Source organism: Taudactylus pleione, unplaced genomic scaffold, assembly GCF_031769625.1.
Source record: "Taudactylus pleione unplaced genomic scaffold, aTauple2 ptg000040l, whole genome shotgun sequence".
NCBI classification, from domain to species: Eukaryota; Metazoa; Chordata; class Amphibia; order Anura; family Myobatrachidae; genus Taudactylus; species Taudactylus pleione.
The window spans coordinates 4,217,396-4,244,546 of NW_028284442.1; the positions used below are offsets into that span (position 1 = coordinate 4,217,396).

The window sequence follows — 27,151 nt, forward strand, 5'->3', positions numbered from 1 at the left end:
TTTATAAATCCAGAATTGGAAAATGTGTAAAGTGTTCTTACATATTAAACAGTGCTAAAAATGAACCACTTATTTAGAGATTTATTTTACATTAGATCACTAAATAATGATAATCTATGTATGCATAATGAATAGATAATATATACTGATTTACAGTACACGAGTTTTGGAGTTTGAGCTTTGCTAACTTGGTGGATGGTAACTTGCTAATTATTGTTAGCAAAGAAAATTCTTAAAGGTAAAAATACATTTTTTAACTATTGCTAAACAGTCAGAAAATAAATCAAGCAAAAATAAAACTGCTATACTCTTTACTATTGTTATCAGGGCAATTTATTGATAATCACTGATTGAGGATGTCATTGTGGCTGCTTTAGTTTACCAATTTAAACGATTTTCTGAGTAACCAATGGGCTTGTTGTTTTCTGAATTACTGTAAGTGAAGCATTTTTCCCTCTTCCATAGCATATTTATTTTTTATTTTTTTCATATTTAGTTCTACTTTCCATATTCCATGCAAAGTATTTATTTAACATTCGCTTGACTGTTACCTGGCTGGTAAAAATGGCATTCGGAGACAATTTTAGCAATGAGGTGGAAACATAACAGATAGAGGAATTCTAATATTTTTTCTAAAGAAATGGGTGACACAATCACTGTTGCAAACTGTGGATTCACGTGTGTACAAAATGCTATAAATTACTGAAAAAGTAACAGCTATTACATTGACTGCAAAAGAACTTGCAATACTGTAAATGATCTGGATATTTTATTAAGATGCTGAAGAAAAGTTCTCAATAGATGTCACAATGTGGCAGATTCTGAATTGGATGTATTTCTTTTCACGGATGCAAATAGTGAGTTTTAGCATACTGGGCATGTGTAGAAGCACATTTACATATATTTGTGTATCACTCCAGCCGGTTCGCTGATCTTGGCGATATCTCACTTTGCATGAAATGGGAGGCAACTGGATGGCAATCATGTGATCACACTGAACTGTTTCTAAATGTGGGAATGTTATGGGAGTGTTACGGGAGTGTCATACAGTAGGGGGCAAATTTACTAAGATGGGAGTTCTATTAAGAAGTGATGTTACCCATAGCAACCAATCAGATTCCAGGTATTATCTTCTAGAAGGTGCTAGATAAATGAGGAGTAGAATCTGATTGGTTGCTATGGGCAACATCACTTCTTAATATAATTCCCATCTTAGTAAATTTACCCCTAGGTGTGTAGCTACACTTCCGTGCTATTCTAAGGCTTACATACAGAGAATGGAAGCGAGATCTTTTGCATCCAGGATAGGGTAAATGCAAGTGACAATACCAATAATGATGGTTGCAGCTGTAGATGGAAAAACAGTGGGCGGTGTGACTTCCCTAATGAAGCTGTATGGATGCTCGCATTAGCCCTATGGATACTCGCATTAGCATAAGGTAGTAAATCTGTCTTCCGTGGCTTGCATCTGACTCAGAATCAGCCCCAATGAGTGCAATTAATCAGTTTTATGATATGATTGCTCAATAACACATCCATATACACTATGGGCCGGATTTAATTAGCCTAGTTAATTTACTGCATGGGGAAAAGGGCGATAGACTCAGACTTCTACGTCTGGAGCTATTCAATCAAAAGTCCTTTTCCTCACGTGGTAAATCTGCCGCTAATGCACGTTAACCCATAGATTCCTGGATAAGTACCCAGAGTTATGGGTTAACGCATTCGCGAGTGCCACAATAAGGGAAGAACGCCCTATTTAATGTGGATTCTGTTCAAGTCTCAGGTGGAGGTGAACAGAAATCCGCATTACTGTATGTGACTGCTTGGGCTGTAACTGAATAGCCCTGGGCACTGCATTGTGGGTTATTAACCCTTCAAGACTAATAGAAATCGGCCTTATAACCCTTGTCTCAAAACCAGTATTTCAGCACAACTTTAAGTACTTGGCTTTGGTTACATGAAAGTTGAGGTATTCCTGTTAAACCACAAATAAATCTTTCAGCAACTCATTAACAGAATAGAAGTTTTAAACAACAGGCAAAAAAATTAAAAACATATTTGCAATGTAAAAATATCTTCTTCTCTTTTGTGATGTCATTGGACATCTGATACTGAACATTGAAATGCCAACCTATTAGGGACAAAGGCTTTATGACTGATTAAAACATAGGGAGTATGTTAGCAAATTGATACAGATTATTCCACAGATGTTTCCCCTTTCTACAGTGCCTAAAGCATTAATAATTTTAATATATATCTCTTAATGCAAAGAGGAAAAATGACTGTGTTCATGTGCTAGGTTTGATCATGTATTTTGTCCTTAGTATGTCATAGTCCCTGTTATTCCTATTTGGTTGTGCTAAAAACAAGACATACAGGAGCTGATGCAGAGTTTGATGGAAATCAGTTTTGCTAATAGATTTTGTGTTTTTTAGCACTGCACATGCTTCGGAGCCAAAGGTACACAACTATGGATAATTCAGATATAACTCAGTCACATCTCCACTTGTAGCGGAAATAGGACAACTGGCATAGCTACCCAGGCTATGATGAGAGCATGTTGAGTGAGTTTCATGGGAACTACAGGCTATGCAGCGTTGTATGGATGAGGAGATGCAGGGCCATAACTAGGGCAGTGCTGCCACACAGAGCGCAGGATGCCCTGGGGCGGAACTGGCTGCCACCACAATCTGTATTTGCCGGGTGCCTGCATGTCACTTGCGGTGCACCCGGCTTCTTCTATGCACTCCAGAGCTCTGCCTCCAAGACATATCCCTGAGCCAATGGCAACAGTGGGGAAGTGGGGCAGATGCCAATAGTGGTGGGCAGGGCAACGGCTGACTGGAGGAGTGTGAGTGGGACAGAAGAGGACAACACTATCGACTTCAGGCAACTGTCTCTCCATGCCTGCACATCCCCCATCTGATCAGCAGCACCTTCAGTATCAGCCCCCTACCACCCACTGTACAGCAGCACCTTCAGTATCAGCCTCCTACCACCCACTGAACAGCAGGACCTTGTCTCTATGCTATTAATGACACAAGCTTTGCTTCTTCCATTTGAAATAGTGTGGGAAAGAGTCTTTACATTGCATGTAAAGCAAATGTAATAATACCGCATTGTTGAATGTACACTTGTTTGTGGAGCATACGTTATGTTAGTGTGCTCTATGCATGCTCCAAAAATGAGCCAATTCATTACACACATGGAAAACAATAATCAGAACCTCAAATTCAAAACAAATATTAGTCAGGACAAAGTAGAGTTCCTCGATCTTGAAATTATCATAAGTGAGAATAGGATACAGTTGAAAAAGGCTGACAGGCTGAAACGCGTTGTTTGGCATGTGACACTATGGCATCTCACACAGCACAGCCACCCGGCATCACCTACAATCACCCAGGTAACAGCAAAAGATTACCGGCGCTCCCACCCAGTGGATACTTGGAACGGTCCCGACAGAAGGCACCCCGGAGGATCACAGGCACTGCATAAGGAAGATGGATTACCACCTACGGTAAGGACAGGAATGCGGGACGCCGCCTCTGTCTTGTCTCACACCCATTGTACACAGACCTACAGTGCCAGTATTATTTAGTGAGGGGACATATGATACACTTATACGACAGGTCAACCCACAGCAAGGATAAATCTACAGCCTACACTCACTGGACACAGGACATATTCCCTAATATTCCCTGGGAACCAGTTTACCATTCACTACCAGACCAACTCGGGTTGTTACATTTCAGTGGTAAAAGGGAAACATAGGCACTTAGAACCTCATTCAGAGTCGGTCGTAAGCTGCCGCCCAGTCGTACGCCTAATGACTGAGAAACTTAAAAAGGAAGCAATCGGACGGCCGGTCGGTCGCAACCAAAGTGACGCCCATACATGAACAATACACCTCCTCTAGCTAGTGAGTGATAGCAGCTAGCGATCGAGTCAATCGTTGTCAGTCGTTGTATGTTAATTTTCTTCTGATGGTTGCGACCGCTTGTGTTGTGTTGATGCCCACAAAAAAAAAAAAACGCTTAGAAAAAGCCATCCCCATGAAATGTATTTATTCTTATTATTCGCTAATGCAAATGCAGCTGAATCATTTACGAGCCAATTAGCAGTGTTATTAGCTTAATCAATCGATTATTAGCTACTTGCATTGTGTGGCTCAAAATAGAAACATCAATCCTAACATGAATAACATTCAATAGGATCGATTGTACTGTGTGGCTTGTGGGAGCTCCTACCCTACCTTAAGCTGTACGATCATCCAGGCCTCGAACCTGCTTGCAGAGTGACACTTTATTACCTCTGGCCTTCTATGTCAGCTGTAGCAGGTAATTTATGTACGCCCCTAAAACGCCCTCAAAATGCTGAGGCACACCTGCGTTTTTAGACCACCACCCGCGTCAACACCCACAAACGGCCTTTCATGTCAATCAACTCTCGGAAGCCACTTCCTGCTCATAAGCTGTACGATCTACAGCATTTTGGATCACAAAGCCTCGTATGCACATGCACACAACTAACCGTGTGCATGCGTGGTTTGGAAACATCGGATGCGTAAGACCGAACGGCCGCTTAAGACCAACTATGAATTAGGTCCTTAGTGCTATACGGAAAGGGACACCCTAAAAGTGTCTCCTTATGTTACCTGCAACCCTATTATAACAACAGACTAACATTCTGGGACGTCCCCTACACACTATGGACAAGCATGCAACCTGGCCATAGGGAGATATAGACACACCATTGTGCCCTACAGAAAGAGGTACCCTAAAGGAGCCCTCTTACCTCACCCACTTAGAGCCATTATCAACAACAGAACATTTGTCACAAGCTGCATATGAGACCCCAGAATCAGACCCTGTTACTTACCGCTACGGGCTCTGTCCCGCTGCGCTCTCCGGCTCCCGCGCTGTGCTGCAGTGGCTTTCTCCTCTACATCAGGTTCCGCTGATCTCACCTCTTCACGCCGGTGCCTGCGCTCTCTCTGCGATGGCAGGGCCGACGTTCCATGTGTGCTGACAGCCACTCTCCGGGAACCATGGGCGCGGCCGTCTTGGATCCAGACATGAGACGCTTTTTCCACTAATAGGATCTTCCCTTCTCAATTCTATGCTAATTGGACTTCACCAGCCTCTATAAAAGGTTATCCTGCTGCACTTTCAAATTGCCAGTGCAACAAGTCCCTTAGCTTGTCTAAGTGAGCCTCCTCACTGCATTCCCTCGGAGATATATATATATACTGCATTACAGTATTGTCACCTCCCGGTCCTAACCGGTGAACCAGCCGTCCTCCAATTATCTGGAGTCCAGTCACCTCCCGGTCCTAACCGGTGAACCAATCATTCTTCTACATTCTCTCAACTATCAATTTAATCAAGTACTCTTTTCATGCATAGGAATTTCATAAACTCAGTCTCCTTCAGAGAGCATCCGGATCTAATGAAACAGATACAAGACCCTGCACCGGGAACACAGCCTCTAAATCCTTTGGACATTTATTTCTTGGCAGGAGCATTGTGACTCCTTCTTTCTTCGTTTATATATTAAACATCCATTTTTAATATAATTTGTTTCTTGTACATCTAAAAAACAACATACTTGATTATGCACTCATGCGCATATAAGGTTAGCGCTGGACACAAAACTCTTAATCTATATCACATATTTCATGAGTCTGGACAACTCTGTGCCCAGCAGCTTCCGAGACATTGGGTGGGGACACTGTAGCGCTTGTGTAAAATACCCCAGGAGAACATAATGTAAAAGGGGCATTACTGTGTGGCATATTATGTATATGGGTACTACTAATGTGTGGAATTATGTATATAAGGGGCGCTACTATTGTGCAAATAAGGGGCAATAGTGTGTGGTGTAATGTGAAAAAGGGGTACTACTGTGCTGTGTAATGTGAATAAGGTTCAGAGGCGTCACTTACTTTAGTGACACCTGTTGTGGCCAGTGGGGCTCCTCTGGTGCATGCAAGGGGCATGGCCTTGCTCCACAAAGCCACACCCCCATATGTCTGCAAATCTTGGGGGCGTGACCGCATGTCACCCTGTTCTCAGTACAGCAACACAATGGGTTTACCCAGAACTCCAGAAGCTGCTAGGGGCAGCCCGCAGCCTCTCCCCTGCCTCTCTCTATGCGTTGTGGCTGGTCAGTGACACCATCTGATGGGGTGACATCAAAATAGCAGAGCAGCTCTGATATTTTGTTGTCACCCCCTCGGATGGTGTCACCAGGTGTGGCCCGCACCCTCCACACCATCCTAGTGATGCCAGTGATAAGTTTGCACTACAGTGTAGTTTAATTTGAATTGGTACTATTGTGTGACCACAATTGCTAGTGCCTGTAACCACCATCATACATTTTGTGCACCTGCCCCTGGCAAATAATACAGAACGTTTATGAATCTTTTTGCCTGCAAATAATTGTGACCTACTCTACTTACTTTTATGTTAGAGTGCCCCCTTCCCACTCCAATCAACCCATCCTTGGTCAGACAGGCTTATGTGACAGAACCGTGTAAATATGCATATGAGTGCAGCCATTGCTCTTGGCATGTGCAGTACAAGTTCATGTAAGATAAGCTCCACCAACTGCTGTAGTGCTCACTCTACATCAGCCCTTATGTGATTGTGTATACACACAAAATAAGTAGTTAATCATAAATGTACACATGAATAATAACAGTACCAATAATTTATTATATAATACATTATTTTATGGATTAGATTATATACCAGCATTCTGAAAAAGTGCCGCAATATTCATATATTGTTTCATTTTAAATGTATACAAAGTTTGCTCACATTCAATTTTGATCATTCTCAATTGTGTATTCATATTACTAAAGAAAGTAGTTTATTACTAAAATGACAAACACTCATTTTATCCTGTGTGCTCACATTAATTACTTACTCAACTTTGATAACTGTCATATGTCCCAAACAGAGATACTGTGTACATATTTATTCTTAATAACCATGATGTGTGTAATATATCTTTATACACAAGTTTTGTATTTACCATACTACTAAATATCACACTTCCACATACTGTATAAATAGGAATTATTCTACCACTATGACTTATAGTTCATAGCAAACACCAACATTTTATTTTCCGTTCATTGGAACTTTATTCACATTCAGTTGCCATTAATCTCTGTTGTGTGGATACTATAGATGTGCAATAAATTTCTCTCAAAACATAAATTGCACCTACTGTATATTCCTCAGGAGATAGATCACCTCGTGCCACTTGGTTTCCAAGGTTATATTTCATATCAATAATAAAAATAATCCAGAGCTCTCAGAAGAGCAATTGTTTATTTAAGACACTTCTGGACACTGCTAAATGTATCCCAGGTGTCATATATACAAGGCATTAGTTATATTTTATTATTACTTATCCTGAGTGTTCAACCACACTGATACTTTTATATTACTCTTGACTCGACTGTAAAATATTATACTATAAGTGATCCCACTTGCCACAGTCCAAAACATAAGTGAATAATTACATTAAAGGGATTAATACAGGGTTTCTGTACTCAGTCAATATAATTAATGTGTGTTTAGTTGAAAATTGAAAACGTAATAGGTCATAAACCGTTTTCTTTAAGTAGTTCATAAAGACAGCAATTCATATACAAGTCAGTCTCATATGTCTGTGGCAGCAGACCCAAAACAACAAAATATTCCAGATGAACATCTGATCAGGACAAAAGTCTAAAAGTACCATCGGGATATGCATTTGGGTGAAAAAATAATGTTTATCTGTGTGTTTATTGGCTGACTAAACTATTTGGATGAGGTCAGAATTTTGGATCTATCCAGTCTTAGATGAATATTTAACCAACAGCTGGATCTGCCTTTTCAAGGCGTCATTCACATCCATGTTTTTAACCGTTTGTTTTGATTACAAAAATCTAATGTCAATAAAAGCATGAATAAAAATTTAAAAACCTTTCTAGTACAGCAGAAATATCTCTTAAAAAAACTTGCTGAAACAAGCACACAACAGCATAACATCTGATCAAGCATCAATAAAAGCACCTTTTAGTGTCAGTAGTAGCTTCACAGTTAGACAATCGCAATAGGTTCACTAGTGCTGGAGACTCATATTATTATCACTGTGTTTATATCTGCATGTGAAATGCTAAGTGCCAGTGGCTGTGACACTGTAATGTAGCATTTGCCATGCAGATACAACCGCGGACGCACATGGAATATAGGCATGCCATATATATCATTTTAATCAGCATAAGCTGCTTGTGCATCCTATGTGTATCACTTTGAGAATAAGACACATTTGGAGAGAAAAAGTCACATGAAAATATGCTCTGAGCTACCCACTAGAAGGGTTGTTTAATGCACAAGGAGGCTAGATGTATGTGGACACATCTGTACGTCATGGAAGGCATATACTCCCCGATTTTCATGTTTCTAGGTTTAGGGATTTGGGCTGGGTGATGATGAGTCAGTGAGTCAGGACATTTGATGTTTTACATATCTATAGATATATATTTAATGGAATTAATTTGTTCAAAGTGGAAATATCCTTAAACTTACATGTCTACTCTTTTGGGACATCGAATGGACTCCCACATTTTTTGGGAGTTCTACATACCCCTGGAAAAGTAGGCCACTCTAGGGAGAGTGATGTCCCAATTCTCAGAGTAACCTAATGACAATAATGTGCCCCCTCAGAGATCAGCTCTCAGAGGGGAAGATTTCAATGCAAGTATGCCTTTAAGAGCTTGGCTTGAAAATGTACTCAACTTTCTATAAGTAAGCTTTAGTGAAACTTTCGAGTAAAATTATTAACACTTTTTGACACTCACGTTATTTTCATAGTGTTTAACTTACCCACCCAATATTCCAGTTCTGTATATTTATTTACATATTCTGTAAAAAATATTTTATGTTAAATTAGCAGTCTGACAATCGTGAGCAGTTTTTGCCATCTGTGTATTTAGCAGGCATTTTATATGAGCCTAAATCCACAGGAATTGCAGAGTAAACAAATGACAGTGTACAGTAGGTGATATACCAGCTAAAAAAACTGTCACTTTATAGGTTTGCACATACTGTTCAACTAAATAAACAGGAAACTTATCCTATAATGCGAACTCATTAAAAAGGGACATCATTCATGTTTGTGCAGAGCCTATTTTGCCTCTGGGCTGAATTATTTAAAAAATAATAAAGGTTCTTTGGATTAGAGATGTATTTAAACATTGTGTTGACTAAGTGCTCCACAGTGAAAATAATGTATACCACAACTGCTTTTAGTTAATAACATAAACTTTTGTGTTTTTGAGAGTTACACATTTTAGAAGAAAAGTGTATAATATATTGTTCATATAATTTGCAAATTAAAAATCTATCACACATGCCAAATTAATAATTTGCTTCAGATTATATAGCATTCTTTCATACAGTGATTGTTTGATTAGTACTGTTGCAAACATTTTATTAGTGATAATTTGGTTTGCCATACTATTCCTCTAATCAGGGAAACATATGAATTACACAGGTTCTGCGGCTGATTGATTTTAAGTGTGCATTTCACCTAGTTTTAATCAGACAAAATACCTGTTTCGTTTATGCCTGTCCCTGATTAAAGGGTTATTATGGCACCCCTATTTATGTGAGGCGGCACTATGTAGCCTTTTTCCTTGTGTTCTGACCTTAGCTGAGTGGGTTTGATATATTTGTTTGACATTAATAGTCACATAAGAATGCCGACATGGTTGTAATATAGACATTGAACATGTTGAAATGTTCATAACAGATGTTCAGATGACATTGTTAGAATGTTGAGATACTGATTTTCTTGTCAATTTAACCCTACAGCTAACCCTAATGGTAACCCTAACACTAACCCTAAACTTAATCCCAACTATGACAACGGAATGGGATTCAAATGCACCCTAACCTCCCCTTTCTCCCCCCTAACCCTCCCTTAGTGGTGCCTAACCCTAATCTCCCCCCTTAGTGCCCACATGGAGACTTTAGCAAATAATATACCCCTGGGGCAGCAGTATATGGACACATATTATTATTTGCTAAAGGCTCCATGTGCTCTATGTAAGACTTTACGTAAATTGCATAGTTGGTGCGATCATAGAGCGTGGAGCGGCAGTCCCCGGCTTACTGGTGAATCAAGCAGTCTGTTCCAGTATAAAGCGTGCAGGATCTGGGTGAAACCAGCAGACAGGTTGTCCGGAGTGGTGGAGATGGATCGTGGCATACTGATTGGAGACATGCTGGTCCATATGGATGATTTTTTACTTAGATGTATGTGACTGTGTGTTTTTTATTATATAAAATGTTACAGAAAATTACAAGTGTGCGCTCCTTGTTCTTATTTTATATATATATATTTATTAATTCTGGCATGGCAAATAGTAAATCCAACTCTAACCCCTGACATTGATATCTAACTACAGTAGCTCCTAAGATTTTGGTTCAATACGTAAGGTAACAAGACCTCTCACATGTATAATGTTCTCTATTTCATTCTAATTTCTGACCAGGCCAGAGCAGGTAGATCACTGCTTCCCCTCACGGCCATTAGACTGCGCCTCATATCAGTTATACTGTGCCAACATCAGTTGTAAGATGGCGGTGCTGGTGGAAACATGGTCAAACATTGAGGTGCATAGTGTGATCAGATTTCTGCATCTAAAGGGCACATCAGTAGCTGAAATTCATTGCCAACTTGATGATGTGTACGGTTATAATGTCATGTCACAGAAACAGGTTTGGGTTTGGTACACCCTTTGATAATGGCTGTATAGATGTTCAAGATGAGCAGCAATCCTGCCGGCCAAGCACATCTACCACAGATGACAATTTGTGCCACATTGAAGGTCTGATTGAAGGAGGACAGACACATTCGAGTTAGTGATACTGCTAACAAACTGAAAACATCAGTGGGCACTGTGCACAACATCGTTCATGAACAAGTGGGGTAGAGGAAAAAGTATTCACGCTGGGTACTGAAGCAACTCACAGAAGTTCACAAAACCAATAGGATGGGATTGTCTCTCGTGCACTTGACAAAGTACGATGAGGAGGGAGTGCAGTTCTTGCAGCATGTTGTTATAGGTGATGAAACATGGGTGCATCATGTGATACCGGAGATTCAGCAAGCTTCCATGACATGGAAATAAGCATTGTCTCCACCTTCAAAGAAATTCAAAGCAACTCCATCAAAAGAGATGGTCATAGCAACCATGTTTTAGGACCAAAAGAGTGTGTTTCTTGTTGATTTCCTCACCAAGGGAGATACTCTGAATGATGTCCACTATTGTGACACATTGAGCTGGTTGCAGAGGACAATTATTTGAAAACTACCTGGGTTGCTGTGAACAGGCATTGTATTGCTGCACGATAACACTAGGCCACACTCAGCCAACAGCACGCTTGAGTTGTTACAGTGCTACCATTGGGAGGTACTGGACCATCCTCCCTACGGCCCTGACCTGGCACTGAGTGTTTTCCATCTAATTGAACCATTGAAGAAGCACATGGGTGGAAGGCGATTCACAACCGACTGTGAAGTTCAGTAAGCCATCATGTCCTGACTTCAGGCGCTTGACACCAATTTCTTCTATGCTGGGATATAAGCCTCGGTGTACCATTGGAACAAATGTTTAGACAAGTATGGGAAAAACTAATCTGCACCAAGGTCATACTATTGGTTATACGTATATGTACGGGTTGAATAAATTTATGAGAGGTCTGATAGTGCTCACGGCATTGAGGTGGCTGGGAGAGGACTGTGCCCCTGGAAGTATTGCTGGCCATTAGAGGAGGTGCCAGGGGTCTTGGTGAAGAGGTGGATCCCGACGGCTAAACACCACTTCATCAGAGGTCCAACCCTCGGAGCAGCTGATGAGAGGTGGGCAGGAGAGCCAGTGAGCAGTGGCACCTGTCAATAAGGAAGGAGTAGCAGAGTCAAGTGTAAGAACCACTGACAGGTCTGTATGACCTTACACTCCTCACATACACATAGAACACTAACAGCTACCTAAGAGCTCTGCTATAGCTTTAACTCTGCTATTACAGTACATTAAAGGAGGCTAAATTTAAGCAATCCTTGACACAGAACAGTGCCCTTGATATAAATAATTGTATAGCAGGGGACTCACAGTCTCACCACAGTTAAAATTTTGTTCAGCAAGGAGATAATCCCTTTAGTGGTAGTAGCTGCTCATTACTAATAAAGCTAAAGCACTGTGTGAAGTAACGAGCATACCAGGAAAAATAAGTGTACACTGATGCTACCAGATGCTATGACAGTGCAGATTACTAAGCCATTGGCTCCAAAGGTTATATATTATTAAAGCATACAGCTCAGAAATAGGGTCCTCTACTTCAGCAACACTTTCTCATGTGAAGAATAAGCAACAGTGCTGTCTGTAAGTAATCAGTGAAGCTAAGCAGCCTAGAGGGATGCTGTGAAATTCTGTTGGAGACCTTTTTGGATCACACAATTTTAAGTCTTCCCAAGTGACAACAAAAACAAAGTACAATTCTGCAAGCACTACTAAATAATTGGATACCATTATAACTAGGGGTGTGCACCGCCCACTTTTCGTGTTTTGGTTTTGGATCTGGATCTATCTTCGTGTTTTGGATCTGGATTGGTTTTGCCAAAACCACCCTTCCGTGTTTTGGGTTCTGGGTTTTGTGTTTTGGATCTGTATTTTTTTGAAAAAAATCATAAAAACAGCTAAAATCACAGAATTTGTATGTTTTTCTGCTCCTATGCTATTATTAACCTCAATAACCTTAATTTCCACTCATTTCCAGTCTATTCTGAACACCTCACACCTCACAATAGTGTTTTTATGTCCAAAAGGTTGCACCGAGGTAGCTGGATGACTATGCTAAGCGACACGAGTGGGCGGCACAAACACGTGACCCATCTAGGCGTGATACTGCAGTGGTAGACAGGATGGCAGTTTGAAAAACTAGGCCCCAAACTGTACATAATGAAAAGAAAAAAAAGAGGTGCAAGATGGAATTGTCCTTGGGCCCTCCCACCCACCCTTATGTTGTATAAACAGGACATGCACACTTTAACAACCAATCATTTCAGCGCCAGGGTCTGCCACACGACTATGGCTGAAATGATTGGTTCGTTTGGGCCCCCACAAAACAAGCTGGCAATTAATGTGTCCCTGCACAAACTGGCTCTACGGAGGCAAGATGTCATCCTCATCCTCCTCATCCACCGATTCCTCACCCTCTTCAGTGTGTACATCCTCATCCTCACAAAGTATTAACTCGTCCCCACTTGAATCCACCACCACAGGTCCCTCTGTACGTTCTGGAGGCTGGTCTCCCTGGAAGAGCTGATAATTAATTTTGATGAACATCATCTTCTCCACATTCTGTGGAAGCAACCTCCTACGCCTTTCGCTGACAAGGTTCCCGGCTGCACTAAACACTCATTCAGAGTACACACTGGAGGGGGGGCAACTCAGGTAAAATAGAGCCAGTTTGTACAGGGGCCTCCAAATTGCCTCTTTTTCCTGCCAGTACAGGTATGGACTGTCTGACATGCCTACTTGGATGCTGTCACCGATGTAATCCTCCACCATTCTGTCAATGGTGACAGTATCATATGCAGTGACAGTAGACATGTCAGAAATTGTTGCCAGGTCCTTCAGTCCGGACCAGATGTCCAAACTTGGTCCTGCCTGCCCTGCATCACCGCCAGCGGGTTGCTAAGGATACCTAAGTTTTTTCCTGGCAGCCCCAGTTGCGAGAGAAAATGAAGAAGGAGCTGTTGACGTGTCACGTTCCGCTTCAGCTGACAGTGTATTCACCAGCAGGTCTTTGCAACTCTGCAGGCTTGTGTCGGCCGGAAAGAGAGACACCACATAGGCTTTAAACCTAGGATCGAGCACGGTGGCTAAAATGTAGTGGTCTGATTTCAACAGATTGACCACCCTGGAATCCTGGCAAAGCGAATGAAGGGCTTCATCCACAAGTCCCACATGCCGAGCGGAATCGCTCCATCTTAGCTCCTCCTTCACTTTCTCCAGCTGCTTCTGCAAAAGCCTGATGAGGGGAATGACCTGACTCAAGCTGGCAGTGTCTGAACTGACTTCACGTGTGGCAAGTTCGAAGGGCTGGAGAACCTTGCACAACACGGAAATCATTCTCCACTGCGCTTGAGTCAGGTGCATACCCCCTCCTTTGCCTATGTCATAGGTGGATGTATAGGCTTGAATGGTGTTTTGCTGCTCCTCCATCCTCTGAAGCATATAGAGGGTTGAGTTCCACCGCGTCACAACCTCTTGCTTCTGGTGATGGCGGGGCAGGTTCAAGAGTGTTTGCTGGCGCTCCAGTCTTCGGCACGCAGTCGCTGAATGGCGAAAGTGGCCAGAAATTGTTCGGGCCACCCAAAGCGTCTCCTGCACGCCCCTGTCGCTTTTCAGAAAATTCTGCACCACCAAGTTTATTGTGTGAGCAAAACATGGGACGTGCGGGAATTTGCCCAGATGTAATGCCCGCACAATATTGGTGGCATTGTCAGATATCACAAATCCCCAGGAGAGTCTAAGTGGGGTAAGCCACTGGGCAATGATTTCCCTCAGTTTCTCTAAGAGGTTGTCAGCGGTGTGCCTCTTACTGAAACCAGTGATACACAGCATAGCCTGCCTTGGAACGAGCTGGCGTTTCTGAGATGCTGCGACTGGTGACGCTGCTGCTGTTGCTGCGTAAGGTGATACATCTATCCAGTGGGCTGTCACAGTCATATAGTCCTTAGTCTGCCCTGTTCCACTTGTCCACATGTCCGTGGTTAAGTGGACATTGGGTACAACCGCATTTTTCAGGACACTGAGGACACTTTTTCTGACGTTTCTGTACAGTCTCGGTATCGCCTGCCTAGTGAAGTGGAATCTAGACGGGATTTGGAACCGGGGACACACTACCTCCAGCAATTGTCTAAATCCCACTGCACTAATGGCGGATACCGGATGCACGTCTAACACCAACATAGCAGTCAAGGCCTCAGTTATACATTTTGCTTCAGGATGACTGCTGTCGTACTTCATCCTCCTCGCTAAGGACTGTTGGAGGGTCAATTGTTTAGTAAAAGTAGTGGTGTTCCTACTTCCTCTCTGGGAAGATGAACGACTCCCAGCAGCAGCAACAGCAGCAGCGGCAGCAGGAGGCGTAGCAATGCAGGATCCTCCGGAGGAATCCGGGATAGGAGAGTCAGTCATGCCAGTGACATGGCCTGCAGGACTACTTCCGATCCTGACTAAGGAGGAAATTGACGAGGAGGGAGTTGACGGTGTGGTTTGCAGGCGCTTGGATACAACAGGACAACGGGATTTAGGTGTCCCTGGACTGCTTACGGTCTTAGCCAAAGTTTCTGAACTTGACAGTAACTTATTATAAACGCGCTGCAGGTGCCGTATAAGGGAGGATGTTCCTAGGTGGTTAACGTCCCTACCCCTACTTATTCCACCTTTACATAAGGTACATATGGCAAGACAGTTGTTGTCTGGATTTTGATAGAAATATTGCCAGACCAAAGAGGTGGAATGTTTGGTCTTCTGCCCAGGCATGACCGTGATGGGCTTTTTCATCCCACGGACAACAACTGTCTCCCCCAGAGCCTGATTTAAACAAACTACATCACCATCAGAATTCCCCTCGCCAACTTCCTCCTCAGCGCCAGCTACACCAGTATCCTCATCCTGTTGTACTTCAACAGTGACATCTTCAATTTGCATATCAGCAAGTGGACTGTGGGTGCTCCTTTCAGCACTTGCAGGGGGCGTGCAAATGGTGGAAAGAGCCACCTCTTCCCGTCCAGTGCTGGGAAGGTCAGGCATCGCAACCACCACCACACTTGGACTCTCCTTGGGGATTTGTGATATCTTCTTAGAAAGCACAGTTCTTCGCTGTGCTTTTGCCAGCTTAACTCTTTTGATTTTTTTAGTGGGAGGAGGGCTTCCATCGTCATGTGAAGCTGAACCACTAGTCATGAACATACTAGGGATCGACCTTAGCCGTTCCTTGCCACTCCGTGTCGTAAATGGCATATTGGCAAGTTTACGTTTCTCTTCAGCTGATTTAAATGTTTTTTTCAAGGTCATTTTCCTGAACTTTGTCATTTGGGATTGTATGTGCCCTCTATTATGACATTGGGCATCGGCCTTGGCAGACGACGTTGATGGCATGTTATCGTCTATGTCATGACTAGTGGCAGCAGCTTCAGCACTAGGAGGAAGTTGTTCTTGATCTTTCTCTATTTTATTTTTATCGGAGAAAGTTTGGTCCTCCATTTATGTTATATCGATTTGATATATACGTGCGGCTAAACACAGAAAATATTTTTTTATTTTTGCTGGAGAGTAGTGCACTTTGTGGGTTACACCAGCCTTTAAGAAATGAGCCAGCCGGCTCTTTACTTATGGGACACAGGCGCACGCTTGGCGCTGCTCCTTTATTGATGCACGTGCGGCTACTGCGCACACAATTCACAAACACAGAAAATAATTTTTTTTTTGGTTTGGACTGGAGTGTACTTTGGGGGTTACAGCACCCTTTAACAGTCAAGCCAGCCGGCCCTTTACTTATGACACAGGCGCACGCTTGGCACTACTTTGTTGATGCACGTGCGGCTACTGCGCACACAATTCACAAACACAGAAAATTATTTTTTTTGGGGTTTGGACTGGAGTGTACTTTGGGGGTTACAGCACCCTTTAACGGTCAAGCCAGCTGGCCCTTTACTTATGACACAGGCGCACGCTTGGCACTACTTTGTTGATGCACGTGCGGCTTCTGCGCACACAATTCACAAACACAGAAAATAATTTTTTTTTTGGTTTGGACTGGAGTGTACTTTGGGGGTTACAGCACCCTTTAACAGTCAAGCCAGCCGGCCCTTTACTTATGACACAGGCGCACGCTTGGCACTACTTTGTTGATGCACGTACGGCTACAGCGCACACAATTCACAAACACAGAAAATATATATTTTTTTGGTTTGGACTGGAGTGTACTTTGGGGGTTACAGCACCCTTTAACGGTCAAGCCAGCCGGCCCTTTACTTATGACACAGGCGCACGCTTGGCACTACTTTGTTGATGCACGTGCGGCTACTGCGCACACAATTCACAAACACACAAAAAATGTTATTTTTTTAGCACTTGGGGGGAGCACCCCTGATGGACAGAGCACCCCCTGGACAACACTACAGCACCCCTTTAGGACTGGGACACTGCACAGGACTTTGGAGTGGACACAGCCCCTATGGAGAACTGACTGCACAACACAGTCCAGCCAGCCCCTATGGACTTTGAAGTAGTGGACACAGCCCCTATTAACAACAGCAGCACTGCACAACACAGCCAGCCCCTATGGACTTTGAAGTAGTGGACAACAGCAGCACAGCGCAGCACAGCACAGCACAACACTACTCTGCACTACACTGCACTACACTACACAGCCCAGCCAGCCCTAACTCCCACCCTCCCTCTTCACTGTCCACAGCTGAGTGAGAAAATGGCGCAGACGCGGGTACCTTATATAGGATCCAAAACCCGCGAGACCCGGAAGGCGGGATGATGACGTTTTGCCTCGATTTCAGATCCAAGTCAGGCGGGAAAAGTCGAGCCTGACTCGGATCGGACTCGGATCGGGGGGGCTCGGGGGGGTTCGGATTTCAGAAATCCGAACCCGCTCACCCCTAATTATAACTAGACTTTTATATAGCCATGCACATAGACTACCTGGGATTATTTACCATCTCTGATGGCCACAATAACAAGCTTCTGCTAATACTCAATCATCCCCAATATGGGGCAGCAATAATACTTCCAACCTTCATAATGAGACCTTTGTGGGCCCATTTTGAAACTATAGTAGAAAAAGCAGTTAAAAAGTGTCACGGCTAGAAAGATGGCACTGTGTGAGGAGTTACCGTCAGTTGCAAATTTTCTCTGGAATAACTCCTGTTCCAGAAGTGGAGGAGAAAAATGAGGCATGTTATACAACAAGTTAAAGAATGGCAATGTCCAGACCATGTAAAAAATAAATTGTGATGAGCTTGCTTGGTCCAGCCATGGGTATAGCACAGGCTACTAGAAGAAGTGCTCCAAATGCCACTGTATATGACTATGAGGCCATTGACTATGCTAATGGGACAATATAGGAAGTGAGTGAATAAATCACCAGATTTAGTAGCACTTTTCACTAACCCAGGCTGGCCGTAACTGCTTATATATACCAAATTGATAAGATTATTTGTAAAATAATATAAAAGGGAGGGTATGATAGATGGGATGCTGATAACCAAAGAATAAAGCAGCTCATTAAAAGGACATTGACTTCTGATCCAGTGGCTCAGAGAACTCACTGTTCAGCACTTAATGTATTAGGAGTACCTGACCTTTAATGAGCTAATTAGGGAGGTTAAACAGAAGGAAGTGTTGATTAAAGTAAAAGAAATTAATTTTAGGAAAGTTAAAATGGTCTTGCCCACCTCGGAAACAAATGAGTCAGAGGCTAGACTCATCAAGTTGAGTTGCTTTTTATCAGGAGTAGTTGTCAAAAATTACTGAGAGTTCTCAGTTATCATGGGGTAAGGAACTGTAAGGAGAAGATACATTTTTCCATTAAGGGGATGTTTTTGTGTGAAAGGCCAGGTCACTTGGCCTCCAGTAGTGATCCCCCCTATGCAGTGCCTCTTATACAGTGCCCCCAGTAGTTGTTCCCCCTGTGCAGTACCCCTTGTGCCCCAGGAGTGGTCCCCCTTATGCATTCCCCCAGTAGTGCCCCTTATATAGTGCCCCCAGAAGTAGTCCTCCCTATGCAGTGCCCCTTGTAGTGGTCCTCTCTATGCAGTGTCCCTGGTGCCCCAGGAGAGGTCCCCCTTATGCAGGACTCCAGTAGTGCCCTCAGCAGTGATCCCCTCTATGCAGTGCCCTTTATACAGTGCCCCCAATATTTGTCCCCCCTGTTCAGTACCCCTTGTGCCCCAGGAGTGGTCCCCCTTATGCAGTTCCCCAGTAGTGCCCCCTGTAGTAGTCCCTCCTATGCAGTGTCCCTTGTGCCCCAGGAGAGGTCCCCCTTATGATGGACTCCAGTAGTGCCCCCAGTAGTGATCCCCCTATGTAGTGCCCCCAGTAGTGGTCCCCCTGTGCAGTGCCCCTTATAAAGTGCCCCAGTATAGTCCCCCCATGCAGTGCCCCCAATAGTGGTACCCTTTACGCAGTATTGCCCTTTATATAGTGCCCCCAGTAGTGGTCCCCTGTAAGTGTGTCCCCAGTAGTAATGACCCATTAGTGTGCCCCCAGTAGTAATGCCCATTAGTGTGCCCCCAGTAGTAATGCCCCCTGTAAGTGTGCCCCAAGTAGTAATGCCCCTGTTAGTGTTCCCCCAGTAGTAATGCCCCCTGTAAATGTGCCCCCAGTAGTAATGCCCCTGTTATTGTGCCCCCAGTAGTAATGCCCCATTAGTGTGCCCCCAGTAGTAATGCCCCCATTAGTGTGCCCCCAGTAGTACTTACCTTTAGCCCCAATCCTGCATCCGCTGCCATCTGCCGCTCCTCTCCCATAGTACCTGTGGGGGGAGCCAGATGCCGGAGCTCTGGTGTGAGGTCCGGCGTCCGCCGCTCATCGGAACTATGGGAGAGATGTTATGACGTCTCTCCCATAGTGCTTGTGGGGGAAGCCAGAAGCCAGAGCTCAGAAGTGAGCTCCGGCTGTCACTGCTGGGGGTGTGGGGGTATGTGGCGGTAGTGGCGATGGGGGGGTGGGGAGAGGAGGAGGAGTGTGGAGGTGGCGGCAGTGGCGGTGGCACTAGGGTGCGGGAAGGACTGTGGTGCTGGGGGACACTCCCCACAGTTCCCTCTGCTGGCTGGCACTCTATGCAGCTGCATAGTTTGCGTAATGGGTGGGCCTGTCCTGGATGTAAGGCAGCATCCCAAAAAGCTTATAGAAACTCATGTAATTGTACACTTGGATGTATATAGGATGTGTGTCAACTATAGGACTCTCAATAATTGTAGGTACCCAACCAGCACACAATACCATGATCAGAGGAAGCCCTTGATTGCCTCCTAGATAATATATGATTCTGTCCTTGACTTGAGAAGCAGATTTTACCAGCTTCCAATGCATTCATTCGGTAGGAACAAAACTGCTTTGATCTGCCCATTATGTTATTTTGTGCTCCTGAAGATGCATGAAAGGATTAAAGAAGCTCTAGCCATGCTCCAACGGACCATGAAACAAATCCTCAGAGATGTAATACCATAAAGTAATTGTCTATTTGTATGAAATCATCATTTTGGAATCATAACCAACATCTCATCAAGGTGCTAGATTGGCTGATTTGTAGGGTACTTAAACTGTTGTTAGAGAAATGCAGAATTTGCCCATCATCTGTCAAGTATTTCGGCTGGAGACTGTGAGCAAGCCTGACAATGGCGAAACACGTGTCCTACTTCCGGACACGTGACACGGGCTTCTACTCCAGACACAGCGGCATGCACTCATCCCATTGGCATCACCATAGATTGTACTACTGGACTGCTCACTGATCAGGTAAGTGGCGCACACCCCCTGCACTACCTAGTGCTTGCCTTGTGCACAGCAAGCAGCAACTAGCTGCCCACCAGCATCTTCACACAGACTGGAAGTGTGGGACCTGTCAGTTGCCTTGGTACTTTATTAGCAGCCACTTTTGGAGCTTATCCTTTGGGGAAACTTTGGTAGGTGCTGCTCAACTGTGGATTAGAAGTCCTGATATATTTGCTGTCAGGCAAGATCATATTAATTATCTGTACAGCAAAAGAGCCCTAATTACTCATATTATCTAAGAGCGTAAGCCGGAATCAGTTCCTATCAATGTATTTTTATCTGGGAAATATTAACATTGTCAATTTCCAGCAATATTCTTACTATTGAAGAATATATTGCAGTTTATGTCTCTGTTTATATACCATGGAGAACTGCAGTATTAAACTAGTATCTGTTCTGACCCATTACAGATACTGGGCCTGATTCAAAGATGGACAGATTTACACAACCTGTGCAATTCTGTCCATCTAAGATGCAAATGCAGAAAGTGTCAGACACCTCCTTGCTGCATTTGCAACCCCAGCACTGCGACCAACATCGCAGACAGGGATCACCATTGCAACCATCACAACCAATGGTCGTGATGGTTCCTCCCTTAATCATGGTGCAGGAGCTGAAGCTTCCCACAGCCTGGCCAGTGCCTGGTCACACAAGAGGCCAGAAATCTGTGTCCATTGACGCAGACCCTCTTTTCATCTTTACCGGAAAAAGGCGGTGACGTGCCTCCATTTCAAGGAACGGTGCCAAGCATGCCCCCACTCCGCCCCCATAAACTGCAGCATGTCAATCAGGTTGGAGTGGTCTGCAAGTGAGATTGCAGGACCCATTCTGCATATGCGCAGAATGGGTCCTGCACAGACGCAGATCCTTAAACATCGTAGATGTGCGTTCATCCTCAGATGAAGTTACATCTCTGGTCAGGCCCACTACATGTATTTTGTGTCATTACACAAATGTAGGTCGGTGCAAATATTTTTCCTGTCTACATTAGGATAATTGCTATATACATATTACTTATGATACTTATCAATGGTGTTCCCAGGTCTTCTCCTGGATGAGTGTAGGAGATTGGAGGCTTGGCTGGAAGAAATAAAGAAAAATCCTAAAATGGATTTAGTGTAGTCACAATGGGTACAGTGCACCCCAGTTACACAATATTACTAATCTCACAGCATTCTTGCATTAAACAATAAACTTTTCTAAAATATAAATCACTATACGTAAAACATTCAGCACCAATATGACTCATCACAAAGTTGTCATTGTGTTTGCAGATATTTTATATTGTGTATTTTTGCAAATTCCATATTCAGTAGTATCAGGATTATTGCAGTGTCAGGTTTAAGGCATAATCAGGAGTTAAGAATACTGTATAACTATATAAATCATTACTCCCAACCATATGACTTGTTTTACCTTGTGACAACCCTTTGTGCAAGTAAACCAAGGATTAACTACAGTATACTAATGTATAGAACTCTGTATAGTGTCTGTGTCCTGTTACATAGTTGGGTTGCTTATATGTCTGAAAGGCCTGAGATTCAAATACAGTTTAGATCAGCAGGTCAAATAAGTTTGTTTTTGGCATTGGCAAGATGCTGTGCCTGCATAGAATCAAGTACTCATCCGAGGGCCTTATAATGCATGGCTATGAAAGTCTACAATTATTTTGGAAAAAGAAGTGAATAACCTATCATTGCTGCCACCACCATGCTTCACAGTAGGTATGGTGTTTTTGAGTAAAGAGCTGTTGTCTTTGCATAAGACATAATATTTAGAATTAAGACCAAACAATTGAACTTTGATCTCTAAGAAAAAAAAAAAAACATTTTACATACATGGTTTAGGGTGATTAAATGTTTTTTTTTGTGCAAAATTTAGACTAGCTTGGATCTTAATTTTTTGTAAGAAATGGTGTCTGTCTTGCTAGAGCCCACACATGGGAAGAATACATATGTTTGTTGTCACTTGTAGGGAGTGACCAGTTCCTGATAGAAATTCTTGCAGCTCCTTCAATGTTGCTGTAATCCACTTGGAAGCTTCTCTTATTAATTTTCTATTTGTCTTGTCATCAACATTGGAGGGATGTCCTGATCTTGGAGATGCTCCTATTGTTCCACTCATTGATGATAGTCTGCACATTGTGCCATGATACATGCCTTTTGAAAATATTATTAACCCATTTCCTGATTTATACCTTTTAGCAGTAAAACCCTATAGATGTTTATAAATCTCCTTTTGGACCATGGCTAGTCGTACAGGATACAATTAAGAAAACTAAAAGGAAATCTTTCAGTTGATCTATATCTAGGTTAATCATGTTCACTTTCAATGTGGGTGTATGCTGCTTACTGTACCTGTAAACTTGATTTTGAACATGAGTGGGTAACCCTGGCCTGAACGATGCAGTCACTACTGGAGTGTGTGCACAACCAGAATATTGTAGGTCTAGTATTTGACTTCTTTTTCTTAAAAAGTGTCTATTTTTCTTAAATTTTTTTTGTTTCAAATTCACATTAAATTTGGAGACAGGTCTGACATTATTTATTTTGATTCCAGGATTTACATACCAAAAACATTTGTATATCCACTATATTTATTATATGAAAAATGACATCAAAATTTTGTTTTTAATCTGTATTTAAGTAAATTTGTGTACCTATTCATGATCAGTGTAATGATCTACATCAGGGGTCTTCAAACTTGCCCCTCCAGATGCTGTGGAACTACACATCCCAGCATGCACTGCACATAGTTTTAGCATGCTGCTATATCAAAAAGGTGGCAGTGCATGCTGGGATGTGTAGTTCCACAGCAGCTGGAGGGCCAAGTTTGAAGACCCCTGATCTACATCAGCACATATATCATTAGTGGGCAGCTTGTCTTTATTTGAAGAGGTACCAGGTTATCACTTACTGTACTCCCCTTTCTTTTACATTTGTATCCATAGCTATTATTATGTATTCACAGGATGCTTCCTTCTACTACATCCTGAGTTGTTAACATTGCTAATGTAAAAATATGTTGACTAGACATTTTAGAACTACTAAACAGCTATTTACCCATAATCATCTGGTGGTTGGTGGTGCTATTGATTACAGGGGACTGATTAGGCATGTAGCATGAGAGAACTCATTGTTCTTGATAATGTTGTAGCCAAATTTGACAATGTTTGATTTGGTTCAGTCATGTCCAAACTAACTCACTTGTGAATCAATTGGCTTGGACCTGGTTGAAACAGCTCAAATTGCACACATTTAGCATAAATCTTACAAAAAATTAAATGTTTGACTTTAGAGCAGGGGTGTATCCATAATTGGTGCAGGGTGTGCGGGGAACACGGGCCCCTTGGTCCAGGGTGGCCCTGCACCATACACCCTGCACCCTTATTAACACTTACCTCTCTGGAGTCCCACGATGGTATGGGGGTCCAGCGCTGTTAAAACGACTGGAAAATTGGCACCACGTCCATTTTCCCATCATTTGCGCATGCGCAGTACAGGGAAAATGGGCACCATGGCCATTTTCCCGGTGACCAGCGCGTACTCTATAGACTCTGGGTGCACTCTAGTGCCCAGAGCCTGTAACTTCGGCGCTGGCCGTGCACAGCTCAGTGCTTGCCGGCCACCGGACAGAGAGGAGGGGGCCCATGTTGGACACTGCACACTGACCCTTCCTCTCTTGAAACGCCCCTGCTTTAGAGCCAAAGCAACAAACTGGTTACATAAACACTTTTTAAAAATTTTGAGCAGCTTTACTATATACTGAGTCCAGGCAGCAACATTTATCTCTTCTGTTGCATTAGCCTTTTTTTCCTATAAGACATTTTGTGGTGACTTTTCAACAATTCTTTTCTTCATTCCTCTCCTCCCCTCCCCCCCATACAATACATTTATAGAAATGCTGAATGAGCTAAGTGTTTGGGTGGCAGCACAGAGCTGAATTTAAACATGTTTCCCAATTCAACTTTGCTTGTTGCATATACAAATGGAACTTATGATTAATATATACATTATACATTGTGATATGGTCCAATTCATGACAAACCATAGTACTGGAAACCGCTGAATTATGTTACTTATAAAATAGCTATAATTAAGCCTCATGCACACTTGGAAACCTATTTGTCATATTTCACAGACATATCCCTAATGTTTTGTTCATTATCATATTTTCTCCTCAGGTACTTTCTGTAGTTGCCCAACAAATTCAGACTATCCAACGTGCCATATCGGACCAGCTACAGACTTTTGTGTTTGAAGGAACTGAAATATGCTTGGACTCATCATGTACAGTATTTATTACTATGAATCCTGGCTATGCGGGAAGAGCTGAGCTGCCAGATAATTTAAAGGTGAGTTTCTGTATCATATAATATCAAACTAAAATGATTTGAATAAGCTTGAGAGGCAGTTCTCTTTTTAAAAAAATCTACAGAATTTGTACAGACATGTAAAGTATCTCATACTGCAGAAACATATTAGTATCCAACAATCATCCAACTCCAAACAATTAAGTCGGTGGCACATTATCCATTACATAGACGTTTTTGTAGAGACACATTGACCTACACAAAATTTGTAAAGCAATGAAAAGTAATAACGTACCATCTTTTGCAATATTAGTCATAAGACATTTCCCTACACCAGGGGTGGGCAATAAGTTCCTTCCAGCTGTTGTTGAACTACACATCCCAGTATGCTTTTGCAACAGTTTTAACATTGTCCTATAGCAAAACTGTGGTAGGGCATGCTGGGATGTGTAGTTCTACAATAGCTGGGGGGATGCTTATTACCCACCCCTACCCTACACTGTCCAGTTTTTTTTCCAAATATATTTTTAATTATTGAAGCACCACTTTACATTTAAAAAAGGTTCATATTTATATCAAACAGAGGAAATTGTAAATCAAATACATACAAAATAGAATACAATCTAAAATACATATCAATGAATAAGCATTAATAAAGTGTTTAAAGAATGTGTACATTTATATCACCATTTGCAGACTAATTATTAATCAAGCATTATATATATATATATATATATATATATGTATATATATGAATATATATATATATATATATATATATATATATATATATGAATATTAGATATCTTATTCAATTTATAGTCACATTACATGAGGACTATACCAAAGCCCAGAAATTAGCTTGTTTGGTTGATTAGCATTTAAAAACATGTAGCCAGCTACTTTCAGACTAATGCAAAAGATTAACATATCTACAGATGTAGCCATCTCACAAACAAAGCTTTTGGTTAACATCAATAGACCTGGGCATGAGTTTCACAATAAGGTTTAGAACTACCCCCAGAAGAGTCTCCTTCCTCTGCAAATCACAAATTACAGGTGAGGGATGGAGGTTCCCACACAGAGAGAGCCCACAGACCTGAGACACTCTCAGAGAGACACACAGACACTCACGCTGCTATAACTTTACCAGAAGGATGGGATCTCAACACTCCTCAATGGAGAAGCTGGCTCCTTTCCTCTCTGACGGATAATTATTTCTAAGTCACCCATAGTTTTATTATTTTCACCATACTTAACTTAAACTTAACTAATATAAAATAAAGACACTGACAACTGAATAGATTGCAAAAAAGAGATCACAGACAAATTTATTTCATTGAATTGTACTTGATTTGTGATTGATTCAAACATGGTGCCGAAAAAGCAGTGCTAACTCGGCTACAGCCCATATGAAGAATGTATTACAAAGATGGGGTGGAGATTCCACCCCCAAATGCAAGCTATCTCGGGTAGTTCCATCTCCCCTTAATCTAGCACAGTGCTGATCCCTCCTTAAGATGGAGATCTAATCTTCCCCTAAGGCAGCAACCGACTCACCTCTCTCAAAGGGGGGATGCTAGCCAAGTTCAGCTGCACTAAATTGAGCCGTCGAGGAGCACTGCTTTCCGCCAGCTGCGCCTCACCTGTTGGAAGCAAAAGCATAGAAATAACGTTCCAACAAATAACATCGGCCCAAGCCTATTGAAGAAATGTTGGGTGGGTTGGTGGGATCACAACTAGAAAAGAGGAAGCTGACTCCTCCCACTGCCCTAATATCCTTAAAGAGAGCCCACCTACACAGGTCCCTGATAGGCTGTCAAATTTGATTGAACCAATACAATAACCAATAATGGGACTGTAACCAAAAACAGTTCTATCCAGTAATGCTACAATAAAAAACAGGGTGCTTATCTCCTCTCAAGCGTCAAAGCTGTGCATGACCAAAATATGGGCGTGACCTAATTAACATAGACCACGCCCCTTACATGACATTATTTGGAGGCATGCCCACATGGCATGCCTCCAAATAACATCAGGCTGGGGGGAGCCTCACTAGCTGGGCTTCCCATAGCCCCTCTCCCGTCACTGAATGGATGCTGCACGCATGCGCACAACATCTATTCACACTCTGTGGTCTAGCACCAGCTACACAGCTGATGCAGTGGGTGTACCCAACCCCCTGATTTACC

The 27,151-nt window shown here is 42.6% G+C and overlaps 1 protein-coding gene across 1 annotated transcript in view; it reads left to right on the plus strand.

Moving 5' to 3' along the window:
• LOC148538322 (dynein axonemal heavy chain 3-like) overlaps window positions 1–27,151 on the plus strand; it is a 1,025,530-nt gene that overhangs the window by 281,416 nt on the left and 716,963 nt on the right. Inside the window, exon 15 of the mRNA XM_088455384.1 lies at window positions 24,831–25,001. Coding sequence (XP_088311510.1) covers window positions 24,831–25,001 — 171 coding nt within the window. The remainder of the gene's footprint in view (window positions 1–24,830; window positions 25,002–27,151) is intronic.